Source organism: Fusarium mangiferae (genome assembly GCF_900044065.1).
Source record: "Fusarium mangiferae strain MRC7560 genome assembly, contig: FMAN_scaffold001, whole genome shotgun sequence".
Taxonomy (NCBI): Eukaryota; Fungi; Ascomycota; class Sordariomycetes; order Hypocreales; family Nectriaceae; genus Fusarium; species Fusarium mangiferae.
This window is the reverse complement of record NW_024573921.1, coordinates 155,890-170,812: the sequence shown is the minus strand read 5'-3', so window position 1 is coordinate 170,812 and position 14,923 is coordinate 155,890. Positions and strand designations below refer to the sequence as shown.

Genomic DNA, 14,923 nt, shown 5'->3' with positions numbered 1-14,923 from the left:
CAAGCTCTCCTACATATCCTCCTCTCCGGCCAAGAGCTCGGCATAGTCGTCCACTGAGGCGAACATGGGAAGATCCTTGAGCTTTCTGCGTTTCGACTTCGTCTTCTCGCTTGATGCCTCTTTGACCTCGAATCCCTCCTCATCCTCGCTTATCAAAGCACCACCCATCTCCTCATCGGACCCCTCGATATCCACACTCATGTCGTCGTCGTCATCCTCGCCCAGCTCGCCATCCAAGGACAATGCTTGCGAGTCATCGTCCGATGCCATTTCTGAGTCGTCGAGGTCGAAGCCCACATCAGAGCCGTCGTCATCAGGGTCAACGCCAGGTTGTGTAGACACCAGTGCCTTCCAAACTTCGTCTTCTTGCTCATCGTCAGATTCAACGTTTCCTGCAGCATTCTTCTTAGTCTCCTTGCCCTCCTTGTCAACCTGCTGGAAGTACTGGTGGAAGAAGATGTCCTCCGCAGGAACGTCTTCAGCTTTCTTCTTCCAGAATGCGGATGAGTTCACAGACGGTACGGCACCTCCAGCTCCACGGCTGCCGAGCCAGACGTCGCCAGCGTCCTTGGTAGCCCGTAGAGGCTGCATGATGGAAACGCCCTTGGCTGAATCGGTGACCTTGGCGTTTCGGTACACGAACTTGTCCAAGAAGCGAATGAGTGAATGACTATCAAGGTCCGGCTTCAATGACTTCTTATTGCGCTCCAATATCGACATCGCATAGACTGTAACCGACGGATGGTAGTGGCACTGAAGAGGAATCTGAGAATAGTCAGTATGGTGGCACTGAGTTGAGACAACAAACTGCAACATACCATCTCCCACAAGCAGCTACGGTTGGCGTTGCTGTACTCAGGATCTCTCTTCCGACCATCGTATCGCTGCTTCTCATTTGCGGGCTCATCGTCAAAGATGGACTCCTCAGGCTCTTCCAATAAAGTCGAAAGATCAGGGAAACTCTCACGTAGGTGCCCGACAAGATAGAGAAGTCCACATGTAAATGAGGGTTGATGAAGACCAGAAATCTGGAGCATTCGCTTAGCAAAGGCCTTGACTCGGCGACTATCAACATCGTTTTTGAGCGCGCGCAGGAGAAGGTTCAAGTAAAGTGCCTGCTTTGAGGAGTTCACCAGTCGAGGATCAAGTAGGGACTCGTACAAGGTCCTGTAAAATCTGTCGTTTGCAAGACTTCTCGACGAAGATATCTGTTGGATCAAGAGAAGTGCCTGGATTCCAGTGTTGAAGTTGCCTGAATGAGCAATCTTGAAGAGTGTGTCTAGGTGAGATTCCATGCTGTTGTAGCGTCAGTGTTACGTATACGACAAGATATTCTGAAAGAAACAGAAGCACACATACGTAGCATCGTTGCCAACCATGAATGGAGCTGCGCGGTTGACTCCGGTCAAGATGGCAGATACAAGCTTATCGGCAGCCTCAGTCTCAGGCTCAGAAGCGGAGGGCTTTGCTGGCTTACCGCCTCGCGGCCTTTGAGGTCGTCGTCCAGTATTCCGTTTAACGTCACCTTTCTTATCGTCATCTTTGCCTGGCTTCGAGTCCGTTGGCGCAGTGATGCCTAGACTTCCAGTCTTCAAAACGATAGTGAAAAGGTCAAAGTAAATTCGCATCAGGGCCTCGGCTAAGGAGGGCTCCTTGTTGCTAAGTATTGTCTGGTTCAGGGTATTGATGGCATAATACTTTGATCGGTGGTCCTGAGATGGATGCAGGAGAATATCCTGTTCGATGGTCCGGACAATGATAGGTTTCATTCCAGGATGTGAATTCTGCAGCTGGAGAATGAGGTACGACGCTCGAGAAGAGATTTTACGATCTCGGTCACCCAACTTGTTGACAAGCAATCTGAGGAGGTTGGATTCTTGCTCAGGCTTCTCCTTGAGGAGGCCATAGACAAAATCGAGTGCTCGGGTACGTGAATACTCAATCTCGTCTGAGCACCAGGATTCGAGCAGTTGAATGAGTCGAAAGTAAGTCGCCTTAAGCCAATCCTCGTATATCCAAGCAATCAAGTGGGCGGGCGTGATCATACCAGGCAACGCGTTTCCAGGGGCCCAGGGCTTTCCAGGATTTCGCTGCAAAGTACCAACAAGCCCTGGCTGATCGTGGAAAGCTCGGAGACGGCGGTCAGCAGGGAGCAATGTGCCGGGGCCAAGCAAATCAACCAGCGCGCCAATGGCACCAAGGGCCTGTCCTCGACTTTTCTTGGAGGCCAGGCCCATAAGAGCGTCAAAAGCCCTGATGTTGTGAACCGGAGACTCTTGAACGGCAAGAGTGAGGGCAGACACCTTATCACTGAGTGTACCTGAAGTCATGATTGTTGACAAGAACTTGTGAGATGATTGAGCAAAGACGCTAGTTCTGTATTTTGTTGCGTCCTCCTCCAGAAGTGCCTGAGCGTGCTGTTTCAGAGCATCCAGAGCGACTCTGGGCGGAGTTGGCTCATCAGTAGTCGGTGCAGGAAGTTTGCGTAGCTCAGAATCATGCCAGTCTGCTCGAGGCTCGAAGGCCTGTCTTACTGTTAGCGGTCAGAAAACCCACCCTAGAAATCGTTCAACCTACCATATTGCTTTTCTTTTGGGTGGGTTCCTTGGGTGCCACGGCCTGTTCTTCTTCACTGTCGTCGTCATCAACCCCCTCAACTTCGTTATCTTCAGCATCGTCGTCGTCGTCCTCTTCCTCTTGATCGCTGGCTTCGCTCATCTCAACTTCTGCAAATCCAAGTTGTTTGGAGAAAGCGGCCAGCTCATCCTTAAGGCTCTTGTCGACAGCTCTAGAATCCTTGGGGCCCTGAGTGTACTCTTCGTCGTCAGAATCAACATCTTGAATAAGCGCCAGGTCGCTCTCGTCGCCACCAAGGGCCTTGATCTCTTCTAATAGAGTCTTTTCGTCGATTTTTCCGCTCTTCTCACCAGGTGAGCCCTCAGAATTCCGCTGTCTCTTTTGATGTTGTTCGCCGTTAGACTTGGTTGGAGGTTGCTTTCGTTTGCCAAGCTTTTTGTCGATTGTAGACGTCAGATTATCCAGTGCACTATTGTCGAAGTTTGGGCCCTTGGAAGAGCTGCGAGGGCCTTTGCCTTTCGGTTTCTTAGAAGGCTTCGCCATGTTGTCAAAGCCGATTTGCTGATTGAAACTCTCAAATAGAAATGGATCTCAGAAACCTCCAACTTTTTTTTTTTTTTGGCATGACATTTTTCCGAGTGCCCCACCTCCACCTTCCGGGCGTCTAGCGCGCCTACGGGCGCTAATGCAGGATGACTAACATGATAGCAATTAGACGGAGGGTCTTCCGATTGTTGAAATACTCAAAAGAGGACCTGATCTCATACAAGTGGTATGTGTTGAAACCTCTTGTCGTCTCAGTTTTTAAAGTCATGATTGGAAAAAGAATTGCTTGTTTAGGTGGTCCTCTTATCCCAAGGGGCCCATGGGGTGTCCAGCTGCGCGCCTTGTCAGTCACAAGTCTAGCAAAAGCCGACTCGCAACGGTCTACCCTGTCAACAATATGGGTGCCAACTGGGGGCATAACTGCTAATGAAGATGAGAGTGGGTTAAGTATGTTCCCATTGAATCTCTTATGAGCTAATCAAATTTCAGTTGGTCACGGAAAACTCGTTCGCGGTGGTTTCCTCCGCCAGGTCGGTCGCTTAGCCCGAGTCGCCAAATGATGACTTGGGTGTTAATGCATCAGCAGGCTCACTCTGGTATTTTTCAGCTTCTTCCCCTAGGTCTCCGTGTTCAGGACAAGATAGAAAAGTTGATTGATAAACATATGCACTCAGTTGGTCAGTACGATGCCAGCAACTTAGCACATGTCATTAAAACGTTATCCATAGGCGCATCAAGGTTATCTCTGTCAACCATTTCATCAGAGGAACTGTGGCGAAAGAGTGATCGTCTTGAATCTGTTGCACCGGAGGTAAGAGCCTGAAGTTTTGGTGAAACCGGTATGGGCTGACTCGTTCAGCTTTTTCGACTCAAAGACCGTAAAGATACTCCGCTGATATTGTCGCCCACACATGAGGAGGAAATCACCATACTTGTCGCCGGAATCGTCAATTCATACAAGGACCTCCCAATTCGACTTTACCAGATCAGTTCGCATTTCTATCTTCAACATTGATGCTAAACCTACTGACATTTCCCAGCCCGAAAATACCGCGATGAGCGTCGCCCTCGCCACGGTCTTCTGCGCTCACGGGAGTTCCTCATGAAGGATCTCTACACTTTCGACCTCACAACAATTGAGGCTGTGGAGACATATCGTCAGGTGTCTGCAGCATACCGCGCCTTCTTTGATGAGCTAAAACTCCCATATCTTGTGGCCGAAGCAAGCTCTGGTGATATGGGCGGTGACTTGAGCCACGAATATCACTTGCCAAGTTCTGTCGGAGAAGATACCGTGGTAAATTGTGACTCTTGTGGATATACTGCTAACGACGAAGTCGCTGCTCTCCGACCCCGCTCTCCGTCATATGATGGTTCGGAGAGCCCTCCGGCGTCTCACTTTCGTGTTTGGCGAGGTATCTCCAAGGACCGAAAAACCTTGATCAATGCTTGGTATCCTAGACCATCAGGGACCTCTGCAGAAAGTGGTCTCAATCTTCATGCCGTCAAATCAGCTGTCCCTGAGCTGGACGCCACCATTGAGGATCCTTTGCCACTTTGGGGAGTATCATTGGAGAGCGGAACGACAAAAATGATCAATGTTGTTGATGGAAGACTTGAACCGGTGTTTGAAAGGGTTCGCGATCAGTTACCGTTGTTACCCAAAGATCTTCAACCATACCAAGTTGAGTATTCAACAATTGGCAGTACAGCCTCTGGTGGCGGGCTGAATTTGGCACGTATCACTGATGGCGATGCCTGCCCTCGATGTGAAGATGGCGCATTAAAAGTCCATCGTGCTTTAGAGTGCGGCCACACATTCCAACTTGGAACTCGCTATTCAGTACCACTCGATGCCTGTGTCACTTTACCACGCTCGGGGATTCCGGCGACAGCTGCGGAAGAGGGGCTGGTCCCAGGGAGTCGTATTCCTCTTCAAATGGGCTGTCATGGCGTTGGCGTTTCGAGAATCTTTGGTGCTGTTGCTGAGATTCTCGCGGACGAGCAAGGGCTAAATTGGCCCCGAGCCATTGCGCCGTTTGAGGTTGCGATCATACCTACACCAGACTTAGCCGAAGACTCTCTGAGAATTTACGACTTGCTTGCTGCTGGCGACAATTCGCGTAATAGCTTGGATGTTGTTCTCGATGATCGCCAGCGATCATTTGTCTGGAAGATGAAAGATGCCGATATAGTAGGGTTTCCTGTCTTGGTTATCCTGGGAAGATCTTACAAAGAGAATGGAACTTGCGAGGTTCAATGCAGACGACTTTCGATCAAGGAAACTGTAAAGCTTGACGCTCTGCCAGCATTCATCTCAAACTTATTAGATCAGCTGTGAGGGATGGACTGGGTTAGTATCACATGACTATTGCATTCAAGACGAATGTACAATAAGCAAAGCACAGTTCCTAGCAACACACATCGACAAAACCAAACACGTTCAGAGAGAAAATAATTAACTAAAATGTTGCATTTGGGGCCAACACAAGATAAGGCCACTAATTAATTAAGTCAGTACCTACCTGCCCTCGGCCTAAGGTCATAATGCAGCTACCAACCTACCTTACTAACTTAGGTGCCTCACTAGCAAGGAGGTGTCCAGGCAAAATCAATGGCAGTGCTTATAGCACCCCCGTTAGTAGAATTCAACAACCCCACGTCATTTTATTACTCAAGCGAGACCCTGGAGGGGCATTCAAGGCACCTAGAAGTATTTCACGACAACTACTACCTGTCCGCCGCCATTTCAGTATACACCAAAAAGATGGCTGGAAGACAAGAAACCAGTAAATCTACTCAGTAATTCACTCTGAATATCCATTTGCTGACTACTTGCGCTATAGTCAACCTCGATACGCTAGAGCCCCAGCAGCTTGCCCAAGTCAAGAAGCAGCTTGATGAAGAGCTCGAGCACTTGACGACGTCGTTCGCACAACTCCATGCCGCCCAGAACAAGTTTAAAGACTGCCTCCAATGCGTTAAAAGCCGCTCTGCCGCTCCCGAAGGTATATAATCCACCTGCTTAGCCGCTTCCTATTCAGCGCACAGTCTCGCCTTCTGAACAGCCTCTGACATGCTCCAGGTTCCAACTCTGTACTGGTTCCTCTCACCAACTCACTCTACGTTCGTGGTGAACTCACAGATGCCGATACTGTATTGGTGGATGTAGGCACTGGGTTCTTGGTTGAAAAGGTAATTGTGATCCTGGCAAGCTCAGAACTGTTCACGGATTGACCACCATGCAGAAACTCAAGTCGGCCGAAAAGTTCTACGAGAGCAAGGTTGAGGAGCTGGGAAATAACCTGAGAGATCTCGAGGTTATTGTCCAACGGAAGCAGACAAATGCACGAACGATTGAAGAAGGTATGCTTTTCTCGGGCACGCATCCTCTACTAGGAACAAGGCTAACATGATCCCTAACAGTTTTGAGGCAAAAGATCATGGCTGGCCAAGGGCAAGCGGATCAACAGGCCTGAAAGGAAGAATAGAAAGCTTCTCATTATTTTAGGTACGATTAAGACTAGCCAGACGCCAGTTCAGTAGGTATCATCCGGTGATCCCCCAAGCGGCACAGCGTCGCATTTGCGTACCTGCTATGGCGAAGCAGTATCAGCATGCACTCTGTTCAGGAGGGCTTGGACCTCCATAATGGTCCGCGAGAAGCATCCGAGCCTCGACTGGAGATCGTCGCCCTCCTCCCAAACATTCTCGAGCCCTTCCCCCCAGTCCTTTCGGCCACCACTGGAGTAGTTCAGACTTTCTTCCCAGTGGGGGGCGTATAATTCAACCCCCCAAGTAACATTTTGCTCTCCAATCGTGCGAGGCCCCTTTAGAAGCTCGGTGATGTTGATCTTGAGGACATAGGGAGATTCTTTGAATGGAATTATTGCCCAAGATCTTGCCTGAATTTCAGTGAATTGCTCATTGGGGATCGAAAGTTTACTTGTGTCGACATTTGGCAAAGGAAGAATGGTGCCCTCATCAGGGTTGAAGACAACCGATATTCTCTTTGCAAGGTCCTTAAACTCTGTTGGAACGTCCACTTTGTCCCACGCATCCATTCGAATGTTCCAATCGTGTTCCCTGTAAGTGCAAGACATGAGTAAGTGGGATTTTCCCTTCGAATAATTGACGTACATGTCAGGAGCAGCAGTCGTCCAACTCCAACGTGCCCGGGTCTCTGGCCTCGTAGCGCGGACCATTGCTAGTTGCATAAGTTGAGGATTGTAGTCGGCCTCGGTCTTGATTTGCAGACCATTGGCCACTACAACCACTTCACAACCTCGCCTCATGTCCTTCATGTTCTTGCAGATACCTGCCTCTGGACGTGAGATATACTGCAAGAGTTGCTCCGCCTCGTGAGCGTCTTCAAGTCTATTGCGTGTCAGATATAGTGATCCGATTTGAGTATGTTGCCCCGCTCACCTGGTTACAATAGAGGCTCCTCCACGACTAGGATACATGTTCATAAGTCTGGTGAATTGGTCGAATGCGATCTCATCTTCAGTATTTTTCGGTCTCTTGGCAATGATAACGTGCCCGAAATTGACTCGCAAACCCATGGTCTTGTTGAGTGCCATGAGGCCTTCTGCTGAAGATGCCAGGTCCGACGCTAGTCTTGGCAAATGTTCATCCATTGAAGAAGCGTTACTGATAGGATTCGGGTTTTTAGAAGAAAAGGATGGGCGTGCTCCAAGTTTCAACTGAATCATGTCAGTGACGACTGCTTTAGTTGGCCTCTGTACAAGAAAGCGCGCGGGAGAACTGTCGTTAGATAGACGCATATCCCGAATTCTCCAGTTGACCGCTCCAAACGCCCGCTGAAGGCGATAGATGGAATCGCAGTGAATTTCAAGAATGTTTGGCACATCCCGCGTGATATAGACACGGTACTTTCTGCGTATATCGTCGAGTGCCGCTGGTTCATCCAATGCAACAGGTAGCAAGTGTTGCCCTGGAAGTACAAGGCTCGCCTTCAAGTCCCGTCAGATGCTGTCACAGAAACTTAGAAGTGAGTTCGAGAGGATCCTTACCTGTACTAGATATTTTCCTGGTGGTGGACGGCCAAGGTGTTCAGCATCCTCGGCTTGCCGGATCTTGTCTTCTCTACTTTGGTAAATGTTTTTCGCTGTCTTCAACCTCTCATTTTTCGACGACGCAAACTTGAGCGCCTTTGAGAGAGAAGTTGGAGGCATGAGGTCACCTCTGCCCGAAGCGACTCCTCCCCTGCCCTGATACATAAGGTCGCGCTGCACCTTTACTCGAGGGAGAAGGGAGAAGCGAGAAGAATGAGCTGGTGACGAGCAGACAATATTTATCTTGATTCAAGATTCAGGCCGGAGCTATTGAAATAACTGATAAGGACAAAGAATTCTTGCGTTGGGGAGAGTCGAAAAGGCGGAAGGGGGTGGAAGGAGAAGAGGTGCATTGGAAACAGCCCAGTGAATCACAGCCGGGCGGCTGCCTAGGCAGGCAGGTCCTTCGGGATGAAGCAAACAATTTTATCCCACTTCCATAGGTTGTGAGTGCAAGGCTGATGCTGCCCACCTCATTGAAAAAGCATGATTGCTCTTTCCCGTTTGCTATCATGCATACTGGATGGCACTTCAGCTTTCAGCTCACAGGTGTTTGCCCACCTTACGTCGTAGGTAGTGGTATATAAGGTACCTACCTAGTATATAGGGTACATCAAGTCTAATTAATGTACCTTAGTTGAGGAGATGCAGACCTGTATATACCTACCTACCTTACATAGGTACCTTAGTAGTCTAAAGCTTCTCTTTAATTCCATGAGGTGTCTGAGTTAGCATAGGTTATAGATAAGGCAACCAAGAATAGCCTTACATATATCTATTAAAGTTAGAGTAAATTATTTATCTAAAAAATACTATTAATTATTTATATAAAAGGGTAACTTTAAAGTTCTAGGTAGTAGTATTATTAAGGTGGAAGAGTAAGATATAGATTACATCTCTCTATGTATAATAACTCTTTTCAAACTTATCTATTATGAGGTATGATTTTGTTGCCGTAAATGTACGACCATGTAAAGGCACAGTATCAATACGCATGATAGGGTGTCTGGTAGGTGTTGGAGATTCCCCACTACCTTAGTCCACCAACTGCTCAAGATACCTTCCTAGGTACTTATCTATACTCCGTAGTAGACTACAGCACCCCGATATATGCATAGCCCATAGCAACCAAGTATTTGTTCCTTACTTCAGTCGCGTCTCCTGGACGCGTGAATCGCCGTGGCAGCACATGGCACCGGATAACGACAAAATAATGGCCCCCATCAACTCAGAAGAAAATACAAAACGTCAACTGTCCAAAATTCCCCAAGATCTATCTGACGATGAGCTTGCAGACGTAGAACCATCATGGCAATGGATCTACAACTCTACCCTAACGACCGAACGAGGTGATGGAACACAGAGCGACAGAAAACGAAGAAAAGTGACAGGCGACAGGATTGTCGGGGCAAGGATTGGCCAATTTGAATGCAAAATTGGAGACGCTGTCATGCTCAAAGCCGATGGCTCTAACGAGGCCTGGATCGCCTTGATCTGCGAATTTGTTGAAGACGATGGCGAGGGAGAGAAAGCAGCGAACTTTATGTGGTTTTCGAGTGAAAAGGAGATCAGAAGTAGGGATAAGAAACGATCCGATTACTACCCAGTCAGCCCTGAAACTTCTTGACGCTGTTGGATGTAGACTAATCAAAACTTATAGAATGAACTCTACATCTCTCCATCATGGGACATCAACCCCCTGGCATCAATCAACGGCAAAGCTAAGATCATGTCTCAAGATGGTTTTCTTGCGAGATACCCCCAGGGTAAGGTTCCTCGAAATGATCCAGACTTCGGTAAGGTCTTTGTCTGTCGACGAGGCTGCAATACCCGCACTGCTACATATACAGACGAGTTTATATGGGAGGAAATATATGAGGGTGAGCATGATTTGTTTGCCTTGATGGATAGGGTCAAGGCTGGTACAAAAGTCACACGACGTCGTCGAAAGGCTCGGAGTCCATCACCTTCTGATGATACTTATCATCCTGCTCAAATCCCGCAGACGCCAACCAAAACAGGACGGGGCTCAGTAGCTGCTACGCCAACTTCACGAAGGAGCCAAGCCACACCAGGCTCTCGTGTCAAAAGGTTTGCGATGAAAGCCCCTCTCCCTGGCGTTAGTTATTAACAATTACTTATAGGAGTGCAAGCAAGAGACTTGAGTTTACGCCTTTGGCCACACGCAAACTGTCGCCCAGTCAAGTTGAATCTTCACCTTTCCAGATAGCACGATCTCGCCTGCATGTCTCCTCAGTCCCAACCAGTCTTCCTTGTCGGGAAGGAGAATTTTCTCTGGTTTATTCTCACCTCGAAGCAGCTATTTCGGATGGCGCAGGTAACTGTATTTACATTTCTGGAACACCCGGAACAGGAAAAACAGCGACGGTCCGCGAGGTCGTCTCCAGGCTCGAAGACGCTGTAGGCTCTGATGAGCTGGACGATTTCATATTCGTGGAGATCAATGGTATGAAGATTACGGACCCTCACCAATCCTATACTCTTCTCTGGGAAGCCCTTAAAGGGGAGAGAGCTAGTCCAGCGCAGGCTCTTGATCATCTGGAACGAGAGTTCAGCAACCCCAGCCCTCGCCGAATTCCTTGTGTTGTGCTCATGGATGAGCTTGACCAACTAGTCACCAAGAATCAAGCCGTCATGTACAACTTCTTCAACTGGCCCACTTTACGACATAGCCGTCTTATTGTACTTGCAGTTGCCAACACCATGGATCTTCCCGAGAGAACCCTCAGCAATAAGATCAGCAGTCGACTAGGTATTATCTCAATCTGACACATTGCTGTGATATTGACTAAAAACTTAGGTCTAACACGTATCACGTTCCCCGGTTACAATCACGAACAACTGATGAAGATCATTCAGTCACGACTAGAAGGAGTCCCTGGGAATATCGTAGATCCTGACGCAATACAGTTCGCCAGCCGAAAGGTAGCCGCAGTCAGTGGTGACGCCCGGAGAGCCCTTGACATCTGCCGCCGAGCTGTAGAGCTCGCCGAGGCCGACGCTCCTAGTGATCCTGCAACTCCAAGCAAGCGAGACAATCAATCGCAACCCAAAGGTTCAGGTCGTGTCACTATTGCGACAATCAAGAAAGCCATCAACGAGGCAACCACTAATCCCATTCAACAACACCTTCGAAGCTTGCCTTTGATGTCCAAGCTTGTCATGGCAGCTCTTTTGCTGCGTATTCGAAGAACAGGTCTTGCCGAGACAACCTTCGGAGATACCCTCGATGAGATACACCGTGCCTGCCTTCGAGCTCCAGCAGCCCTTCCAGGTGTAGCAACAGTTCTCAATAATGGCCTGAAAGGAACGCAGATGGGAAGTCAGCGCCCAATGACCAGACCCGGTCACATTCACACAGCGGCGCTCGAATTAGTAGCAGCCGGCCTGGTTAACCTTGAAGCTCAGCGCGCAGAGAGGTCCAGCAAGCTCCGTCTTTCTATTGCAGACGATGAAGTAAAAATGGCACTCCGTGATGACGGAGACCTTAAGGCGTTGGGTATCGGTGTATAATAGTTGTAGTGTAGTACAGAACCCAAACGGCGTCCTGCGACAATTCATCCTTAATATAAAAAACACACTACCTCTAATTGCTCCTTTAAAACTTTCGTCGGGCCAGTGTGGGCTTCCATTCGAGGGGGTGTGATTCTTCTGTTGCTGTTTCGTCTTGCTTCCAGATTTTGACTGGGGATAGATGCATTAGCAAGGTAAAGACGAGCATGTCAAGGCAAGATAGAGACTTACTTGTTTTATCAGCTTCTCCACAGATCAGTCGTAGGCCAGAGCGATCGAACGTTGAGCTCATGATACCTGCCTCGGCATCGAGAGAGCCGGGTTGAGCTGTGGTATCAAGAGATTGGAATCGATGGCCAGTCTTCCAATCCCAAAAGCTCATGGAGCCATTATCGCCTACAAGTCAGATTAGACACATGTGGTGAGTAAGATCGAATCGTATCACTTACCTCCTGTAAAGAAGACATTTTGCTCGTTCACACTCATCGTATTAATAATAGCATTGTGGCCCTCGAAGTTCTGCATGAAAGCGCCTTCAGGGCACTTCCATTGCTTGACACTCCCTGTGCTGCCACTAGCAAATGTGAACTCTGACGGATGTGTTGCTAGAGCACGAACACCTTTCTTGTGATGAGTTAGTACACCCATGGTCTTGCCAGCTGCGAGATCCCAGAGTCGGACTGTCGAATCTAAGGATCCGGTGATGACTTGAGGGTCAGCCTCTTGACAAACAAGATCGGAAACCGTCTGGGTGTGGCCAGACAGGACGTGAATGTTACTTCTGGTCCGCATATCCCAGACACGGGCAACGCCATCGCGACCACCAGTGACCAGAACATCGAGGGTTGGATGTAGGGCAAGAGTATAGACACCACTGAGATGTCCGTGGTAATGACGAATGACTTTGTTAGTCTCGAGATCCCAGCACTTAACCATCTTGTCTTCGCCACAAGAGAAGAGATAGGGATGACGAGGGGACACTGCGAGGCCGCGCACAGTACTAATATGTCCAGTAAGAGTCAACCTCAGCGAGCCCGTGGCTAAGTCCCAAATCTTGATAGTTCGATCCCCTGCGCCGCTTGCAAACCATTTGTTGCCGGGTTCAACAGCCAGACTACGCACCCAGCCGAGATGACCAGAAATGACCCTCATTAACTTCCACGGCGCGTGCCATTCTGGCTTCTGCTGCTGAAGGCCTTGCACTCCTCTTGACGTAAGACTCATGTTCTGTGGCGTACTTCCGTCCCTGGTAGTAGGAGTAGATGCCTTGCCCGAACTAGGCGCACCCTCGAGGAGTTTCATCGCTGGGCGAGCAGGCACACCGGCCTTAGAAGTCTTCTTCCCAGGCTGTCTCGTTGGAAGCTTCGCAGTAATTGATGGCGGTAAAGTCTCGACATCTGAGTATTCGTTGCGGAACCGTCTCTTGATGACGGGGTCCTCGGACGCGTCGTCTAGCTTCTGGCGCTTTGTGGCCGATCGCTCGGATGCATGGGCGTATACTGTTCTCGAGACGTTCGCATTTTGTGCGGCGAGGGCGTTGAGTCGAAGAGCATCTTGGGGCACTTCTGGTGTCTCCATGATGTATGTGTGCTTGTGTTCGCGACTCAAAAGTACCTGGATGACCGCTGTGATGTTGATGATAATTGAACTATTTTGTGGTGGAAGCGTGTAAAGGCTGGCAGCCGCGTGTGGCGCTGGATTTTTCTACACAATAGCGCCACAGACGTGTGGCTATGAGGTTCGGGTACCTACCTGCCTTATCTTGCTCTCCACCTACTTGACTTCCTACTAGCTCTCTTCTGCGCTAACAGGGATCTACGTATGATCAGCTACCTACGGCCGGTCGTCACACTAACAAGCAGCAACTGTTTGATATCTTCAACGCGACGGGAGTTTGTTAACAGTGTTTATTTTGTTATCAGCTTTTGTTGCTTCGTAGGCAGTATGGATACGGATGATAAGTTCCCTCTTCATGCTGCTGCTCGGGAGGGCCGAGGTATGCTTAATGAATTATACAACTCCATGACTGGGATCACCACTAATCGGTAAATATAGTAACTGCTTTTGAAGGGCTTCTCAAGGTCAGCATTCCCCTTTATAATTGTATAGGTCAGACATTAATGTCTTTGGACAGTCAGACCCAAAATTGTCGCAACGAAAGGATAATGATGGTCGGTATCCAATACACTGGGCAGCTTCTTCTAACAACTTGGATATCGTCCAGTTGTTAGCCAACCAACGCAGTTTCGATGCTGATGTCCAGGTGAGCAACGACTTCTCGTTGAAAGTCTTCTGCCACCCCCAGCAAAATAACCGACGCATTCTAGGATGAAAGCGGGTGGTCTCCTTTGATGATCTCAGCCAGTGTTCCAGAGGGTGAAGCTGTTGTCAAACTTATCATGTCCAAAGACGCGGACGTGAACCTCAAGAGTAAGTCTCGCCCTCCATCTATCAACCCAAATATACTCACCGGACCTTGAAGACTCTGCTGGACAGGTAACGCTTCAATCACGAAATCTAAATTGAGAGTCATCTAAACTCATCATATAGACTGCCCTTCACTTCGTCGCCTCCAAGAAGAATCTTGATATTGCCCGTGTTCTCATCGACAACGGCGCGTCGACCCGAGTACGCGATCGCAGGGGCCAGTATCCCATACATCGCGCTGCTGCTGTCGGTTCTGTGCCAATGGTGACTCTACTTCTCAAGAACAGAAGTCCGCTAAACCCCGCTGATAATGAGGGATTCACTCCCCTTCACCACGCAATTGCAGAGGGACACGGTAAAAAGACTCTCTTTACCACCGGCGTCAAAAAGCCACTAACCTCTGTTCTCCAGGAGACACTGCTGTTGCTCTCCTCAAAGAGGGCGCTGATTTCACCCTAAAGAACAGCGCGGATGAGCTAGCACTTGATCTGGCACCAGATAAAGAAGTATGTATATCTCCACAACACAACAAACACGGAGTTCTTGGCTCTATTCTCTTCGCACCACTCTATAAACTCCCATCTAACTCTGTCTCTTTGTCAACAGGTACGCCGATATGTCTTACAAGGCGCAGAACGTGAGGGTATCGAGTTGCCAGGGTAGCTAGGAATACATGCTGGAAGAAAGTGAAAAAAGGTGCTACACATCACGACTTTTCCCGGGTTTAAGATGCGAACACGAGAAAGCAACGAAAACAAGGC

At 48.9% G+C, this 14,923-nt stretch overlaps 7 protein-coding genes across 7 annotated transcripts; 4 read left to right on the top strand and 3 right to left on the bottom strand.

The window, feature by feature from the left end:
* Positions 1-9: 9 nt before the first annotated feature.
* Positions 10-3,120, bottom strand: FMAN_00587 (uncharacterized protein; the record flags this gene model as incomplete). The annotated part of the gene is made up of 4 exons (XM_041830508.1): positions 10-765; positions 819-1,296; positions 1,360-2,525; positions 2,578-3,120. The coding sequence occupies 4 exons, from the start codon at positions 3,118-3,120 to the stop codon at positions 10-12; spliced, it is 2,943 nt and encodes a 980-aa protein (XP_041675918.1).
* Positions 3,121-3,389: 269 nt separating this feature from the next.
* FMAN_00586 (uncharacterized protein) lies at positions 3,390-5,464 on the top strand (the record flags this gene model as incomplete). The annotated part of the gene is made up of 6 exons (XM_041830397.1): positions 3,390-3,570; positions 3,613-3,653; positions 3,710-3,800; positions 3,852-3,934; positions 3,983-4,112; positions 4,164-5,464. The coding sequence occupies 6 exons, from the start codon at positions 3,390-3,392 to the stop codon at positions 5,462-5,464; spliced, it is 1,827 nt and encodes a 608-aa protein (XP_041675917.1).
* A 426-nt stretch (positions 5,465-5,890) lies between these two features.
* Positions 5,891-6,602, top strand: FMAN_00585 (putative prefoldin subunit 5; the record flags this gene model as incomplete). Its single annotated transcript, XM_041830286.1, has 5 exons — positions 5,891-5,912; positions 5,970-6,131; positions 6,209-6,318; positions 6,372-6,489; positions 6,550-6,602. 5 exons carry the CDS (start codon positions 5,891-5,893, stop codon positions 6,600-6,602), a joined length of 465 nt encoding a protein of 154 aa, XP_041675916.1.
* A 117-nt stretch (positions 6,603-6,719) lies between these two features.
* FMAN_00584 (uncharacterized protein) lies at positions 6,720-8,321 on the bottom strand (the record flags this gene model as incomplete). The annotated part of the gene is made up of 4 exons (XM_041830175.1): positions 6,720-7,209; positions 7,264-7,500; positions 7,552-8,099; positions 8,160-8,321. The coding sequence occupies 4 exons, from the start codon at positions 8,319-8,321 to the stop codon at positions 6,720-6,722; spliced, it is 1,437 nt and encodes a 478-aa protein (XP_041675915.1).
* Positions 8,322-9,414: 1,093 nt separating this feature from the next.
* On the top strand, positions 9,415-11,735 carry FMAN_00583 (uncharacterized protein; the record flags this gene model as incomplete). The annotated part of the gene is made up of 4 exons (XM_041830063.1): positions 9,415-9,807; positions 9,862-10,292; positions 10,346-10,974; positions 11,023-11,735. 4 exons carry the CDS (start codon positions 9,415-9,417, stop codon positions 11,733-11,735), a joined length of 2,166 nt encoding a protein of 721 aa, XP_041675914.1.
* An 85-nt stretch (positions 11,736-11,820) lies between these two features.
* On the bottom strand, positions 11,821-13,313 carry FMAN_00582 (putative pleiotropic regulator 1 (PLRG1); the record flags this gene model as incomplete). The annotated part of the gene is made up of 3 exons (XM_041829952.1): positions 11,821-11,906; positions 11,967-12,131; positions 12,185-13,313. 3 exons carry the CDS (start codon positions 13,311-13,313, stop codon positions 11,821-11,823), a joined length of 1,380 nt encoding a protein of 459 aa, XP_041675913.1.
* Positions 13,314-13,679: 366 nt separating this feature from the next.
* Positions 13,680-14,825, top strand: FMAN_00581 (uncharacterized protein; the record flags this gene model as incomplete). The annotated part of the gene is made up of 8 exons (XM_041829841.1): positions 13,680-13,731; positions 13,791-13,816; positions 13,870-13,998; positions 14,063-14,165; positions 14,218-14,231; positions 14,286-14,517; positions 14,574-14,668; positions 14,769-14,825. 8 exons carry the CDS (start codon positions 13,680-13,682, stop codon positions 14,823-14,825), a joined length of 708 nt encoding a protein of 235 aa, XP_041675912.1.
* Between the last annotated feature and the right edge of the window lie 98 nt (positions 14,826-14,923).